Raw genomic sequence first — 16,430 nt, 5'->3', positions numbered from 1 at the left:
ATTGCCCTTCAACTCTCCAGGCTTGGCCAGCTTTCTGCCCATCACCTCTGGCATCTGGCAGTACCATGCAACCAAGAAGATGACTTCTCAGATGCTAATTCCTAGGGGTGGTTTCTGCTATAATCGCAGTCCTGTCCCTCTTGGAATATCTGCCTTACTTGCTTCTAGCCACTGTCCACACACAACAAACACACACTTCAAGAAGAGTGGGCAGAATAGAGTCAGAGGGAGCTGCTGAGCCTGTGGGCTCTCTCATTCACTATAAACTTGACTGGATCAGTTGGGACAAAGGGTCCCCAATGTGGGAAGCATATCATGGGTAAAGGGGGCACTGAAAATAGGCATTCAGCACTTGAGGGGAATTGGTACCACTTCCTTCTGGGTGTCCTTGAGAGGTCTAAACAACAGACTTGAGTTTGATTTATGAACCCTTAAGGATATAAGTATCAACCCTGGGAGTGCTCAGCTTGCTTCTGTAAACATGGTTTTCTATACTGTTTCATCACGGTTTTCATCCACAGAGCTAGCAGTATTCTAAGTCATTGGCAGGTGCTGGTGGATTTTATCATATTTGTGTTAATTACGCTGTCCCGGAGTGGTTTTCTTGAGAGGTGATGTCCTCACTATGTAAAGGTCTGTGACCTGGGTCTACCCATGAGGGGATACTGGGCAGTAGGCATTCCTGTGGTGGGAAGATGAAGGTGGATGAGGGATGAGCTCACTTGATTAAAAATAACTGGTGCAGAAAAAAACAATTGGTAATGTCAAAGTCTGATGCAAAGTCTGGACCACTCGGGAGCTCTGGCTCGTGTGCAAATTACCTCATCTCCACGAACTTTTTCGTCTTTAACTGAAAAGCAAGAGTACTGATGAGCATCCCTCCTGGGCGTCACTGCGTGCTCCAGGCGTTTACTGGATCGTGAGACATAGCATCTTTTTTTCTGTAGAGGGGCCTTTGAGTTCTAGAAATAGTTAATCCTCTTCTTAGTAAAGGATATTATTAGACCTTTTCTCATAATGGAAGATGATTATGCTATTGTCTTTCCTATACTTATTTTGTTCTGATAATTTCTAAATTATTAAGAAAGTCTTAAGAGATGTTCTTAAAATTGGCACCACAGATTTTTTTTTTAAATTGACCTAGATTTAAGAAGAAGAGAAAATACTATTTCACGCTAAAGAATGGAAAAGGGGAAATGAAAGTCCAGTTTGTCCCTTCCACTCCTCTCAGGGGAAGGTAGCTGGCTGTTCATCATTTCCAGCAATTTATACTAACTGAGGCACCTTCCCCAACATTGCATTGGAGTAATATTTTCATATTCACTGATCCTATGTCTACATTGATTATGTATCCATCATACTTGAACAGAATAAAAGGATTCTGATTCGTGGCCAGGAAAAAAAAATTCAAAGCAGGTATTTTATGCTCGTGAAGATATCCAGAGTGGCCAACCATTCTGTACACCTGTGGAGGGTCTGGCCTCGAGCTCTGGGGACCTGCTACACCGAAGCCAGTTCACTGGCTGTGCGGCAGTGTAGAACCTTACATCGCCTTAGCCAGGAGAATTTAGGCAATTGTTAGGAAATAAGAAAAGGAGAAGGTGAAGTTCAGGACCGTCAATATGGTGCTGGCACACACCAAAAATCCCAGCATTCCAGAGGCTAGGTCCAAGGAGTCTTGAGTTCCACGCCAGACTGGGCTACATAACTTTTAAAACTATTCTTTGTATTTTTTTCAGATTTTCATACAGTCTATTCTAGTCATGTTCCTCCTACTCCCCTGGCTTCTCCCAGACCTCACTATCCGCCCAATTTCATGTTTGTTTCTTTCTCTCAAAAACAAAACAATAAAAATCCATGTGTGTGTGTGATTGATATGCCTAATATCACTCCATTGAAGACAACTGACCGTCCCTGCGGCTATCAGTTGTGACTAGCTTCTTGGCTAGGGGTGTGACTTGGTCCCCAGCGACTTAGTTCCCACTTATGTTCCTTTGCTAGCCTCTATCTGAAACAAATAAAAGACCTGTAAATTGTCTTTTAGGAAACTCCAGTGTGTGCTCCCAGGTTATAAAAAGACGGGGATGCTGCTGAGTAGCTCGTTTTGGAGTAGCTACACCAGTTTAGGATCCAGACCCGCACTCTGCATAACTCCTGCATTAGACGCTGGGAGACTACCCCAGAAGAGTGAACGGATTCACATACGAAGTGCTGTGTGTCTTGGAATTGGAAATTCAATTTCAAGTCTTTCAGAACCTTTCCTGAAGGGTAGGAGCACATAGAATATTCACTCCAATGCGAATAAACAAGAACAATAGCCTCCTCAGAGGACTGTTTTGCTGTGAGGACTAGCTGTAGCTCATGAACCATGGAGGAATCTAAACTCTATCTTCAACCCCCAACCCCACTTGAATACCACTAGCTCGCTGGGTGATGGTGGTGCATGCCTTTAATCCAAGCACTTGGGAGGCAGACGAAAGTGGATCTCTGTGAGTTCAAAGCCAGCCTGGTCTACAGCACAAGTTCTCAAACAGCCAGGACTGTACAGAGAAATCCTGTCTTGAAAAACCTTAAGCAAACAAGCACCATTAACTCATTTGAAGTTTGCGGTATGGTATGTATTGCACAGGGGCACCGGGACTAGAACAATACTGCAGAAACCAGAACAAGTATTTTATCCCTACGCGCTCGACCCACGTGACCTTGGCTAAGTCACATCATTATGCCCCTCCCCCATACACCCACCTCCACCATACTGTGTTCTTCAGAACCCTCGTTAAAATTTGTTTATTATATGTTTTAAAGCAAAGTACATTTATAAAATAATTTTGTCCTCTCACTTTTATAGAAAAAGTTTTACATGCTGGATAGATACCTTATCCAGGAGAAAACGTTATGAGGTTTTGTCTCATGTTATAACTGAGCTTATAGTGAATGTGGAATTTTGAGATATAAGTAGATAATAGTAATCCGCAATGGTCCTGTCTTCCATGTAAGGAGCCATAGCCATGCCCGAAGTCCAGCTGTTGGGCAAAAATGACTTCTGGTCTGGAATTGACTTTGCTAGGGGAGCAGACATCTTGCTGGTGAGCTGCAATCTCTGTCTTTGCTGGTGTATTTTTCTAAAACATTGCAGCCGCTAGGCTTCAGGGAGAACACGGATTTATGGCTTTTCATGCTGAAGAATTTCCTCCAGGTGCTCTGAGTTGGCCTCTGGGGTGAGCAAGCAAGTCCAATAAACACAGAGAGCTTGGAGTAATGAGCCTTGGAATTTGTCCAGGGAGCCTCGATTTCCTCTTCCCGCCTGCAGGAATGGGGGTGGGGACTGGGCAGCCACAGACCAAGATGCTCTAGCTCATTTTTTACGGTTCTTTCCTAAGACCGTGCAAATCTGAGGGACCAGATCAGGATCCTTGACTGCAGCAACTAGAAAACTCAGAGGCAGCCATTGAGAATGTCTGCTGTGTGTCCCCTCGTCTTTCTGGGTGTAAATCAATGTCTCTCTTATTGATACTTTTAATATTTGACCATCCTTTTTTCTCAGAAGCACAGCTGAGAATGCTTCTGCGTGACATCTTATAGGTAACTCTTAACTTTGTGGTAAAAATGAACTCGCAACTGTTATATGGAAAAGGAAGAGCGAGTGCTCAGGCCTGGGATGCACAAAACATATGAGTTCTGAGGCAGCCTCCCTTTCTCCTTTCTGTATCTAAGCTCATAGGGCCTGGGGCTCTGAAGCTGAATCTCAGGCTTTATCACGGTAAGAGGGAGTGTGCTCTGCTAGGGTCACATAGGACCTGAAGATTGAATGTTTTTCCCTTTGTCTCTCTTCAGCTCAAAAGAAAGCCAGCACAGTGCCTGGCCCAGTCGTGTTCCACCCCAGCCCCACGCAGAGACTGTCTGATTGCTTCCTGTGGTTGCTCGCTCCCTGGAGGTGGCAGTGCCAGTTTATCACAGGGGCACTGATTAAAGCCAAGGACAGGATCCTGCTTTAATTGGTGCTCCTAGCAGAGGCGGTAGTTCTTTTCATTCCCTTTGTCTCCGAGCCTGCTTTGTTTCTTCCTGGAAAAACTCCAGACCCCTCTCCCCTCCTTCCTTCGCACCAGTTACCAGTAAGTAACTTGAATGGCACAGAGGGAAGAGCTCTTACAGGACTCAGTTGACAAGAGGCGATCCTTAGAAAGCTGCCTGCCTATTCCTGAGGCCCAAGAAGCAGGGGACAGACAGAATTTTCAGCTCCCTCCTAAGATAAGCACCTCAGCCTTCTTTTCATTCTTTGGTTTGTGCTGTTGCTGTTTTAGATGTGATCACCTCCCAAAAGAAGGGAACCATACTCTAAACGTCCCTAACTGATGACTAAAAGAGTCACTTGAACCCGAGGGAGGTAGAAAGCAAGGTGATGTAAAGTTAGGGGCGGCCGGTGTGACCTTGAGTGTGTTGTGGGGTGAAGAGTGCTCTGTGCCTCATGTCTGCAGCAAAGCCTTTCCTCCTGGAGTCCACAGGCATCAGCTGTATTCATGTTCGTCCGCGTGCTGTGAGCTTCAGTGGCAGCGCCGTTTTGGTTTTGTTAGTGTTACTAAAATGCAGTTTGGAAGGAATTTTTAATGGGTTAGGACTCTTTTGTTTCTTTGTTTTTGAACTAAACCAAGAACTCCAGACTATGTGCTGGATATTTGCTTTGTGGTTTGGGAGAGAGTGCTCTACTTCCTCCCTCTACACAGCTATAACTCTTCTGAACTAATATTCCATCCCTTGAGACTAAAGCCGTAGTTAACCACCCCATGGAGGATGTGGAGAGTGATAATGCTTGGCAGGCTCACTGCAGAACATTCCAGGGCCTCCCCATTGCCCCTTAATGCTGTATAAAAATGACCATATTGGTATGGGCTCTCTGACAACATTTATAAGTTTGCACGGTTCATAGCTGGCTCAATTATGTGTATGCTAATGCAATTCAGACATTCTTGAGGCAGTAAAACACTTCTCTGCTGACATTCTGAATCTGGTTTTGATTTAAAAGAACAATAACAAATTTATGTATGGACTAAGCGTAAGCATAGCCTTATCGCCATTTCAACTAAACCACACAGTTTAACTGTAGAATGTTCTTTTAAACTGTGTTGTGTTGGAAGGTCTTTGTGTGTCCCATGCTTCTCATGAAGACAGGTTTTAGCTTTTAAAAGCATCTACCTTCCACCCAAATTGTAGACTTACCCTTTAACAAGGCAAGCCAAGTGACTTCATTGTTTTTAACATGTAAGAAAAAAGACGGCAACCAAAGGTATAAATGTTCTTGTGGAAATTGCCCCAGATGTAAGCCTTCTGTAGGTAAGATTAGATATTTCCATACCATTACTTTGTGTTGAGCTTCAGAGACCATTGTAACCATGAGCTAAGTATCCACGATTCCTAACATTAGGGGCTCGAAGGCAGGATGGTGTGTGGGCGCCATGTGACTGCTGCTCACCCCCAAATTAACTGTGTTCCTGTAAATGATGAGTTGTGTGTCTGTTCAGGCAACAATAAACACTGCAGTGCCCTGGAAATGACTTCACAAACAGAAATTAAGAATCAAGGCACTGTTTCTTCATGAAATAGAGAGCCTTCTTAGCCCTTTGAACAGTGAGCTAAATACTGAGCAGACTGGTCCTTGGTTTTCTTGTTTGTTTTTGGTAATTCTTCTTTAAATGGCACAGTTTGACTTTTGGGTACCACAGAAGATCTCAACCTCACAGAATGAATGTGTGTGAATGCACACCACAGAGCATTCAGAAGGGCTCCAGCTTTGAAAGGGAAAAGACCAGGTTATATCCTCGGTCTGCAGGATGTCACTCTGCCTCGGTGGTGGTGCCTGGATGTGAAGGTGGGGGTCTCCTCCAGCACCTGGAGCCTCAGTGGGAAGTCACTCTTGCCTCCCAGAGCTACCTAGATCCCTTTCTACCCATTGTTCCCGGGAACAGTGTCCCACACCTCAGTGTGGACATCACTAGTCTGCATGCTGGCTAGAGATCATCCAGGAAGGCTACTGCAAAGACATTGTGCATCCTCCCAGCCCTACCCAGCCCCCACCACACACCAGTGATCACTCTCATCGCAAAGGAAAGATGGTGCTGGATTGGGGGGTGACAGAAAGCTGTAGTTTGTGGGATTCATACATGTCTTTCTAGTCTTGGTTTTTAGTTGCCGTTGTTTTTGTTTGTAAGAAAGTGTTTGTGTTTGCATGCATCACTGCTATCTTGCAACAATCTGCTTTTGACCTTGAATCTTAAGATCCTACCCTACCATTCATCATTGGCAAAATAGTTCCTCAGGGACTTTTTCTCCTCAGACAATTTAGATGTTTGTCTGCAGAGAAATTCTGCTGTTCATCTCTCACCAAAGTAAATGGGCCCTGACACACATAAAAAGCACTGAAGACAGCCTGATCATTCTAGATGCCAAAAACAAGAACTAGAAAATTCCTCCAAGTCGGTGTTTGTCCAGAGTAGGAGAAGGATTGCATTTAGGAGTGAGTTCTAACCTCAGGGTGGATCAACAGAAGAAGGGGAAGCCATCTTTATAATGTGGCTTATTTTCACAAGTTTGATTGTTACGCAGCATCTCCGTGTTTTATCGGCGAGCAGTAGACTCAAGGATGACTGGCTCTCCTGGGCCACTGCCTCTTGAGAAACCTATATGAGGAAGGTATCACCTCTGCTTTCCACCTCTCCTAAGGGGAGGGTACACAAGGAGTCTAGAAAGTGCCGGGGAGGAGCTAGTTGTTCCTTAATGTTCATCTTGTCCTGCTGTCACCAAGGCTGTCCTCTTCAGAGCCCTGATTTGTGAGACTCCCTATGCCTGGAAGCAGACAGCCATTCACCTGCTGCAGATCCTCATGCTTGGAGAGTCCTGCCCCTCCATCCCTTGACCCGATTTCTGACATAGAGGCTAGCTCAGCCTGTCCTTCATGATGACTGCATTGCCTCAGCTCCGATGTATTCGTAAATGTCCATTTCGGCAATGAATGAGATCCTGTCTGTCTGATTAGCCAACCAACAGGTTGTGCCATTTGTTCTCCGTGTCTTTTTATCTGAGGCTTTAGTGATGACGTTTAAAAGGACCTTTGAAATGAAATGGCTTCCAGACTAGAAATGCTGGCATCCAACCTCCCTCTTACTGGATAAATCTAAGAGCCGCATTTCCTGATGTTCATATAATATTCAAGTACGTCAGGAAGAAAACTGAGGACCAGTTCTACTGAGAGTTCTCCAGGGGTCACCCTGCTTGGGTTGGGTATTAAGGGGACCACACACTGCACAAACTGGTAACACTGAGACTAGAGCGCAAGCCAGGTGCAGACGTGCTCCCCAGCTGACGTGCTCCCATGCCCGTGTGCTCACATGCTCAAGTGCCTATGCTTGGCTCTGGCTCTCAGCCTTCCTAAAGAAAAGGCCAGAGCAGCTTCTTTGGGGTTGATGCCCATGACTGTTGTGTGTGTCGGGTTTCATGGGTCGTGAGAGCTGGGGAGGGGGGCACTGCTGTTAGCGCTCCCCGGTGAGTGTGTGGGAGGGTACTGCCGAGGAGCTGCATCTGTTGGCCGTTTATGTGCATTTTCTCAGGCTGGGAGACATGTGTTCCTCATTACGACGTGATCCGTGGCAATGCCGTGCTGGGGCCTCCAGTGCAATCTGGATTTTTATTTATTTTTTTTAAAGGCAAGGAAATTTATCTTTTTTCCCTCGTGTCTTCTGTGCTCACTTCTTATTTAACACAGACACAAAGTTCACATTTCTTACACCAAAGGACCCTCTAGGCACCACACTCTAAAATGTGTGTAAAGTGAACTTTGTGTTCTTAGACCACATTTTCATCCATCCCCTTCTCCAGGCTCAGTGCTTCTCCCTGGCTTCTGCCTTTGCAAAAATTACTTCCTCTGTTGTCATGGCATCAACGTGACGGTCACAGCCTAGTGGTGTGTGGGAAAGGCATGGGATTCTGGCACACACTGTGCAGTCATTGCTACCACGCCGATGGATCCTCAGTGCCAGGGTACAAATTAGAGCTCAGTGGGACCAAGGACAGAAGGGACCTGAGCCTGTGTCAGCACAAGGAAACTGGATTGGAAAGGAGAAGCCAGGGAAAAAAAGGTTTCCGATACTCAAAAATAGAAGGCACATTCTAACTTGGAAAATGGCCATGAAAACACGCCTGGTCTTAGCCACCAGTACTGTCCCGTGTCACTAAGCAGTCAGTGTCTCTTCCTTAGTCCCTCAGCTGATTCCCCAGGTGTATTGCCCATCATTATCTCCAGTAATGTGGACCGTCAGACCATTGTAATCATCGTGTTAGACAAGACACGGTCCCTGGACGAGCATCTGAAGGAATAACTTACAGATTGGCTGACTTTTTGTGTCATCTTGAGAGAGTCTCTAGGGCACTGTGGTCTCTCTCTCTCTCTCTCTCTCTCTCTCTCTCTCTCTGTAAATAAGAAAAAGAATGATAGCTTGATTCTAGAAACAGACTTTAAGTCCCATCTAAAGAAGTAGAGATGCTGTGGATTGTTCTAGCCAGTTCAGTCACAGTCGAGCTAGCGGTCTGTTTTCTCTTTGCTTCTCAAATAGTCTGCACTTCTGGCCCAGTGTGCTCACTGCCAGCTCCCTGGTCTGACTTTCTGCACAAAAGCGCTTCTGCATCAGCTCTGGATAAGTCTGGTTCAGTGTTAAAGCCTGCCCAGCTGGCCTCCAGCTAGAAGCACAGCCTTCAGGGTTGTCTTTCTTACATAGTAACGATGCCTCTGCTTGTCAACATGTCTACATGAGCTGGAAATCAGTCCTTTGCTGTAGACATTTCTCTTGGAGTTAGGCTTATCCTAAGACATCGTGGCATAGTTCATGTGTCGCATGTTCTTCAACACACCCGCAGTGGACACGAAGACAGAGTCAAGATCATTAGCCAGGAACTATAGGTTTAGCTCAGTGAAACACTGTCTGCCTAGGAGCGAGACTTGGGTACTTCCCCTGTGTGCTCCCTCTCTCCCTCCCCCTTCCTTCTACCCCTCTTCCTACTCCCCCTCCCTCTCCCTCTCTCATTTGGGAATACTGCAAGAGAATTTGAAATGTGAGACAGAGATTTACTGGAAGGTCTCCCATGTTGAGTATGTGCTTCTTGTGGTGACCGTGCCTCCTCACCCGTGAGTCGGCTGTCAGCTATTGTCCCGTGTGTGCTTCATTGATGTGCTGTGGGGTGAGGGAAGCCTGAACAGCATTTGCCTGTGCAGTCCCAGCTGCTCTTCCCACTGCAAGCCTTGAAGTAGATCATCTGACTCCATTTCCCCTGTATCCCTCCACGCTGTTTGCAGCTTCTTTTTTTCTATGCAAAAGCGTGAATATTGCCTAATATCTATTAGGTTGTATTTACAATAGCCTTCTTTACAACTGCCTCACCTAACAGAAGGAAAATCATTGCCATTTTACACCTCAGGAAGTTTTACACCTAAAGTAGAAGGCAGCCATGGATTTAAAGATACTTACACCATGCAGGTGACAGGCAGGGTTGCAACTCCAACCTCATCACCTGCCTGCAGCTGTCTGTAAGCAGCCTCCTCAGCAAATGCTTGCAGGACCCCCCTGCGTGTGCCACTCAGGCCCCAGCCCCCAGGTCACATATGTCCCCTCCACCCCACTTGTATGCTATTGAGACTGTGAAACGAAAAAAAAAAAATTGTAGATTTGGGTGGGGCGTTTTCAAGCTCAGAGTGTGCAGTATTTAACTCTAGAGTTTGCTAGAGACCCTCAGCAAGCCAAGCGTTGCTCCAGCACACTGACAGTCTCAGCGACTTTCTCCCATTATGAAAGTCAGGAGAAAGCTGGAAAAAGCAAACAAAGAAACCCTTAATCTTCTTTAGTCTGCAGCTAGCAGGATATGACCCCTTTCTTCTTACATTTTTAAGTGCTTTTATTAATCACAGATGTCCAGATCCACAGACTGAGAGTGGGAAGATTTCCCCTCCCCTTGGCTCTGGCCCCATATGCTGAAATCTTCCCTCTTCTTTGACTTTTTCCTCTATCTCCATTTTCAAAGGAATCTGTGATAGCCATTGTGTGAACTCAGCCTCAGCCAAGACACCACGTACCTGAGGATTCCTCCTCAAACCGGCCCCAGCAGATAGGGTGACTTTCCTATGTGCACACCTGCATGGGGTATTAAGCCCGCTAGAATCTCTATCCTGAGGTTTATCCTTTTTAATAAGGGACAGATTTCTTCTAAAATAGAAGTAGAATGAGGTCATTGTCTAGTTTGTTTCAGCCATGCTTTTTTAGTATTGCCTAGAAACCGCTATGCTTACCATTAGCTCACATTGCCCATGAATTCTGGGTATTGTTGGGACACTCGCTGTATAAATACAATGTCCTCATTTCTGTGCCACCAGGAATCCCAGATGCCACAGCTTACTGCAGTTAATAAAGCCGTTTCATTTCACTCCTGGTGTTTCTTCAAGTGCCAGTGCTGCCCTATGGGGTGTGGAAACCTGCATCACCTCTGAGAGAACCTAGCCCAGATGCAGGCTTTCTCTGACACCCATCTTAGGTCCTCCTTCTATGTCCAAAGTAAGTGGATTCTTTTCAGTTAAAAGAGGAAGGTCAACTCCAAACCAGGCATTGCTAAAGGCTTTCCTGCAGTCGTGCTGTGGCGAGGAGCAGAGTTGGGAGCAAAGGCGAGGAACTGGAAATGCAAAGCAGTTGTGTCTGCCAGAGCTGCAGGGCCAGCTTGGTCCCGACCCATCTCTGCCCTGTGCAGTTTCCCCTGCTCAGTGCTGCTCACACGCACCAAGCCTGGGCTCTGTGCTGAGGAAAAGCCAGTGAGTGACACAGATCACAAGAGAGAGGTGTCTGCTTGATTTGGTTTCCATATAAGTGAAAATTCACAAGTGTGTATGTGCTTCACAGAAGGTAGAGACCACCCATAGTTATCACAGAACTGACCACAGTCGGCCAGAACATCTCTGTCCACGTTGGCAGTCCTGCATTATCAGTGTCCTTGGGATGGGCAAACAGAAATAAGGATAGCCTGTATCCAGTTCATTGGCTCACCTAGTCATTATTATTCTACACCTACTTAGCCGCATGATGTACCAAGCGGCCTGTTGGCAGTTAAGCTCCTTCCCATACAGTGTCTCCCTTGTCTCCTGAGGATTCTCTCTGGTAGACCTAGCCATCCACATAGATCCTGCACAGGCCGGCGATCAGGATACCTGGAAAGGGGGGAGGGGGGGGACAAGAGCCTCACCACTGCTGCTGTGTTGTTTCTGGGCAGCAGGCACTTAGGGTTCAGGTTTTGTCACCTGCTAGTAGTCCCTTGGCTGCGGTGGCCACCAGGGCCTCCTAAGGAAGACAAGTGTGCTACCAGTCAGTCGGGTCCTTCCGAAGGGACTGCACTGTAAGCTCTGTGCCGGGTGTGCCCACTAGAGAAGATGTATCAGGGCTTGTGATGTCATTCAAAGTGTGTACCAGTGTAGTGGGTCTGCTTACCATCTGATTTATGCACTGCGTCACGTCCTAGCACAGAGCAGTTATGCAGGCTCTGATGATCTCCAGATCGAGGCAGAGAATTTGGGTACTTTAAATCACATATACACATTGTGTTCTTGCAAAGGATCAAAAGCGTGAGGAGTTTGACTTTATGCTTATGAACTGGGAGTGAGTCCCACGCTGCTATACAGAGAAGCCTTGCATCGAAATGAATGAATGAATAATAAATAGCGATCACGTGCACAGGTATGCGTGCACATACTGCATGTCACATGCACAGGCTACTACTTAGCAGGCATTGATTAGTTCTGAACCAGTTTGCCTTTGGGAAGAAAAGTACAAATTTTGTTTGTGTTTTGAGGCAGGATTACTTTGTGTAGCAGTCCTGATTGTCCTGGAACTCACTTTGTAGAGCAGGCTGGCCTCGAACTCACTAAGATTCACCTGCCTCTGCCTTCCAAGTGCTGGGATTAAAGGTGTAGATTTTTAAACATGAATGATGCAGTGTCATATGCTCTACCAGACTGTGTCTTGAGCAGAGAATTAGATGAGCATCAACTGTCTCAATAGTGTAGCCCTCACGGGAGTTGTTGACACTTCGTGAGCACCAGGCTACACGCTAGCTTAGTATCTACAGCATGCAGTGAAAGGTCTCTGGTCCGTAAGGCAAAGAGCCTGTACAGGTGTGTGTGGAAGAGAGTGTTTTCAGGGATTAATTGTGATACATGTTTTAAGACTTCAACGGGTCTAAGAAAATAAACACATGGCCAGTGGTCATCTTCATTATTGCATCTCCCGAAAGAAATCAGTTCTGCATCGTTTTGGCAGAGCCCTAACGTCAGGTGCTTGGAAAGTGGCCACTCAGTTCCTGATTCCTGGCTTTCAAGTTCACAGAAACATTTCACCTAACTCTGGATTGGTTTAAAAAGACTTTCCTCTTGGAAGTCCATCAGCACTGACTTAACTATGTTTAAGTGAGAAACTTGGTCTAGACACCCTTTCTGTGGAGCATTTTGGTTAACTGAAAAGGCTTTCTTTTCCCCTTTGGTTTAAAAAAAATTGTTGTCTTTGATTGCTAGTATTTACTCGAGAATATGCGGTAGCATTGCTAAGTTGCCAACAAAGAAACTGTATTATCTATGAGCAAGTAGCTATGCATCTCCTAGGCTCCCCTTAGCCATGCTCTATGCTTCATCGAGTTGGTCCTGGATGGTCCTTTACAGGTGGGTGGGTACTAGTGTCCCAGAGTCATCTCTTTGCTTGGGCGGGCGGGTCAGATGGATAGAAGGAAAACAGAGTGTGTCAAACTAATATATTTCTTTGACTAATTAGTTTATGATAAGTGATATAACTACCACTTTAAATTTTTTTCTCTAAGTTCTTATTTCCTGATTTTATTATTCAAGCAAATGGTTAGAAATAGTTTTAAATTATGTCTTCTGGTATCCTATAGTTTAAACCGTTATTGACTTTAATTTATGTGTACAGGTGTTTTGCCTGACTGTATGTCCGTGCCCCATGGCTGTGCCTGTATTTGTGGAGCCAGAGGAGGGTGTTAAAGCCCTTAGGACTGGAGTTGGTTGTGAGCTTCCGTGTGAATGCTGAGAACCAAACTCGGGTCCTCTAGAAGCAGCTGGTGCTCTCAAGCACTGTGCCGTCTCTCCAGCCTCAGTTAAGACATTTTAAATCTAAGCATCTGAGTTGTGGTAGCACATAGTTTTGTGATCCTGGCTCTTGGGAGGTAGAGAGGGAGAATCAGGAATGCAAGGTCATCCTCGGCTCATCTAGCAGGCTTGAAGCTAGCCTGCTCTACAGAGACTCCATCTCAGAGACAAACGCGTCAACATGATTGGATCTGTGCATTCGCCACACTGGTCTTTAGGATTGCTGATGTGTCAGGTACTTTTGGAAAGAGCAGTGTGTCTTGAGAAAGGCCATCTGTAGCAGAGATCCAGCCTGACAGCCATCCTAGAAGAGAGCCATGGCAGCCCTCTCCCTCCTCTTGGTTTCAGCATCTGGATGAAGATGGCAGTCTAGGTTCCCAGCAGCTCACCTGAGAGTCTGTTAAGCTGGGGACCAAGCACAGTGACTAAGTGGCATAGACCCCAGTGCCAGGGAACTTTTGTCCTGTTCAGTAAAGGGCCTTCTTTTTCCTTCTCGTCCCATCAGACTCACTCTCTGTCTCCAGTAATGATGCCAGTCCGCCGGCCTCTGTGGCTTCTCTTCAGCCCCACATGATTGGAGCGCAGAGCTCACCAGGTCCCAAGCGTCCGGGCAACACCCTGCGCAAGTGGCTCACAAGCCCTGTGCGGAGGCTCAGCAGTGGCAAGGCTGATGGGCATGCCAAGAAGTTGGCCCACAAGCACAAGAAGAGCAGGGAGGTCCGGAAGAGTGCGGATGCTGGCTCCCAGAAGGACTCCGACGACAGCGCTGCCACCCCACAGGATGAGACCATCGAAGAGGTAGGTCTGTGGGATTGACTTACGGCTGCTGTCACTGATGTCATTGGAGCCCAGAGGCTACAGCCCTTCTGATGCTTTGTTTCAAGTTAAGAGTAGTCGCTGTCTGGGAAGTAATGGATCTGGTTTATTGGAAACCCCAATACTGCATGGTGTCATTTAGGTTTCTGGTTTGCAAACTGTTAAGTGCACGGACAGGCTAAAAGACATTGTTAGAAATGCCCATTGGCAGCTTCTATCCACCATGCTGTCACTCTCCACCTCATTCCTGTGTCACCAAGGTGGAGAGAGGACGTCAAGGATTTTTTTGCTTCCCCTTTTATCCCAGGAGGCTCTGAGTTATGCTTCAAGAAATCATCTTTCATGTCCCCAAGATGACCTCAGTACTGACAGGGCCAGTGGGAATTTTAACTTGGGCTCAAGTTCTGCACCAGCTCAAAGAAAGAAAAAGGCGATGACAAACAGTGTCACGTTTGTTTTATTTCATTGTGTCATGGGTTTCCTTTTTGTTTGTTTGTTTATTTTCTTTTTTCCTCTGAATCCATGGTCTCTCACTAAAGCTAAAACTCAAAACTAAAACTTTTTATGTAAGTCAGACCAGAGGAAATGAATATGTGTTTGAGTCTGGCCCTGCTATGCTCTTCTGAGTAACTCGGAGGGCCCAGAGTATAACATGTAAACAGTGCTTGGTTTTCATGGCCCAGCTTGAAGGAATAACTGTTGGTTTGATTGCAGAGAGGACGGAACGAGGGCCTGAGCAGTGGCACGCTGTCCAAATCCTCCTCCTCGGGCATGCAGAGCTGCGGAGAAGAAGAAGGAGAGGAGGGTGCCGATGCCGTGCCGCTGCCCCCACCCATGGCCATCCAGCAGCACAGCCTCCTTCAGCCGGACTCGCAGGATGACAAGGTAAAGGACAGCACGCTCACCCAGGCCAGAGGCCGAGCCCTGCCCTGGCTTCCATGCCAGGAGGGGCAGGGATGTGGGAGTAGGCACTGGAAGCCTGGCGTCTTCCCAGCAGCCAGCTTGTTCTTATCTCAGAAGTATGAATAATAAGTCCGTTTAGAACAAACACTAAGCCAGCACATGCTGCTCTCATACCACGAGATCATGTAAATGAGTTCAGTGTATTTCACGGATGCTTCAGCAATTGCTGCTGTTAAAGTAATTTTTAACATATTGCTTAGAGTCCCCGAGACAGGAGGAGTCTCCTGTAGCCTGTCTTTCGGCACACAGTAGGCCGTCATGTTTCCTCCATAATAGTTCTTGCACGTGGCTTTCTAGTTAAAATAAGGTTGTATTGTTCCCCGGTTACTTTCCCCACATGGGACCAGAACCCCAGCAAGTGCATTGTTACCAAGTATTAGGAGGCACCTGAGCCTTGAGGCTCCTCCTGGATTGTATGACGCTTTCAAGCCCTATCGGTCTCCATTTCCCTTCAGTTGTTATATCATTTTAGCTTATTTTATCCATTGCAGTAGTAAAAATCTCAAAAATGCACTATTCAAAAGGGAAACCTAATACATGAAGCTTGCACACTCCCTGCATCCTGGCTCCACCGTGACCCTCCCCATTTGTTAGGCACTAAAAATAGAGCTAGGAAGTCACTGCTGGGTTTTTATTGTTGTTCTTTTGTTTTGTTTGGCAATACTTAAGTCTTCCAAATGAAATAGATGTGCTTTCAACACTTTTTTCTTCACATTTTTCCCTGTTCCTTTCCTGACTCTCTTGATGTGTCAGTCACTTGCTGGATTTGTCAGCCTTGGTTTGACAACCGTGATTGGCGGCAGCGAGGCCACCACACTCGGTGCTGAGTTTTAACTCACAGCACATGCAACCCACGACCCATGCAGCCGAGCCCCGCCAGGATGCTCTGGTTCTGAGTACACTGGTTGTGAGCTGGAGAGCCAAGCTCCAATTTGTCCCCTGTGTGCAGGCCAATCTGAGAGAGACAGCGAAGGCTCTCAAGCCTTTTATGTAGCGACTGGCCAGGAAATAAGCTACGTGGGTGTTGGGACAACTCGTGAACTGTTTTGTAACAGTCTAAATGAATAGGTTTTCCAAAGCAAAACAAATAAAATTTTTAAAATCTGGTGGTTATCCAAACAATGGGGAGCAGGCTTTGCTGGCTTATTTTCCTGCTTTAAAAGACTGAATTGCTAGAGTCTTGTTTACTGGAATCATCTATTACTTACCATGAAGCCTGGTTGGGTATTATCAGTAGCAAATCTTCTTTTGCAGAAATCTAGTAATGCTCCCAGACAGTGTATTATCTTGAACTAATTTTCCGTTTTGTTCTGTTTTCTCTTTTTGTAAACTTTCATTGCAGCATTATGTTGATTTGTGTTCTGTGTCTGTTTTGGCTCAGTTTCCTTACCTTTCCATTTGATTTTTTTTTTCTTTGTTTTGTTCATCTCATATTCCAAATTTCATTCGAGCAAACCGGTGTTTGTTTTGTAAAGTACAT

At 46.1% G+C, this 16,430-nt stretch overlaps 1 protein-coding gene across 2 annotated transcripts in view; it reads left to right on the top strand.

The window, feature by feature from the left end:
• The window catches only part of Trio (trio Rho guanine nucleotide exchange factor), a 286,543-nt gene that overhangs the window by 230,689 nt on the left and 39,424 nt on the right, over window positions 1-16,430 (top strand). For both annotated transcript variants that reach the window (XM_041632132.1, XM_041632133.1), the window contains exons 35-36: window positions 13,677-13,969; window positions 14,702-14,872. In XM_041632132.1, the coding sequence (XP_041488066.1) occupies window positions 13,677-13,969; window positions 14,702-14,872 (464 nt within the window). The remainder of the gene's footprint in view (window positions 1-13,676; window positions 13,970-14,701; window positions 14,873-16,430) is intronic.

This window comes from Microtus oregoni, unplaced genomic scaffold, assembly GCF_018167655.1.
Source record: "Microtus oregoni isolate MIOR12 unplaced genomic scaffold, Mior012 000040F_ref0000088, whole genome shotgun sequence".
NCBI classification, from domain to species: domain Eukaryota; kingdom Metazoa; phylum Chordata; class Mammalia; order Rodentia; family Cricetidae; genus Microtus; species Microtus oregoni.
The sequence above is the reverse complement of the archived record's forward strand: the minus strand, read 5'-3'. Positions and strand labels throughout refer to the sequence as shown.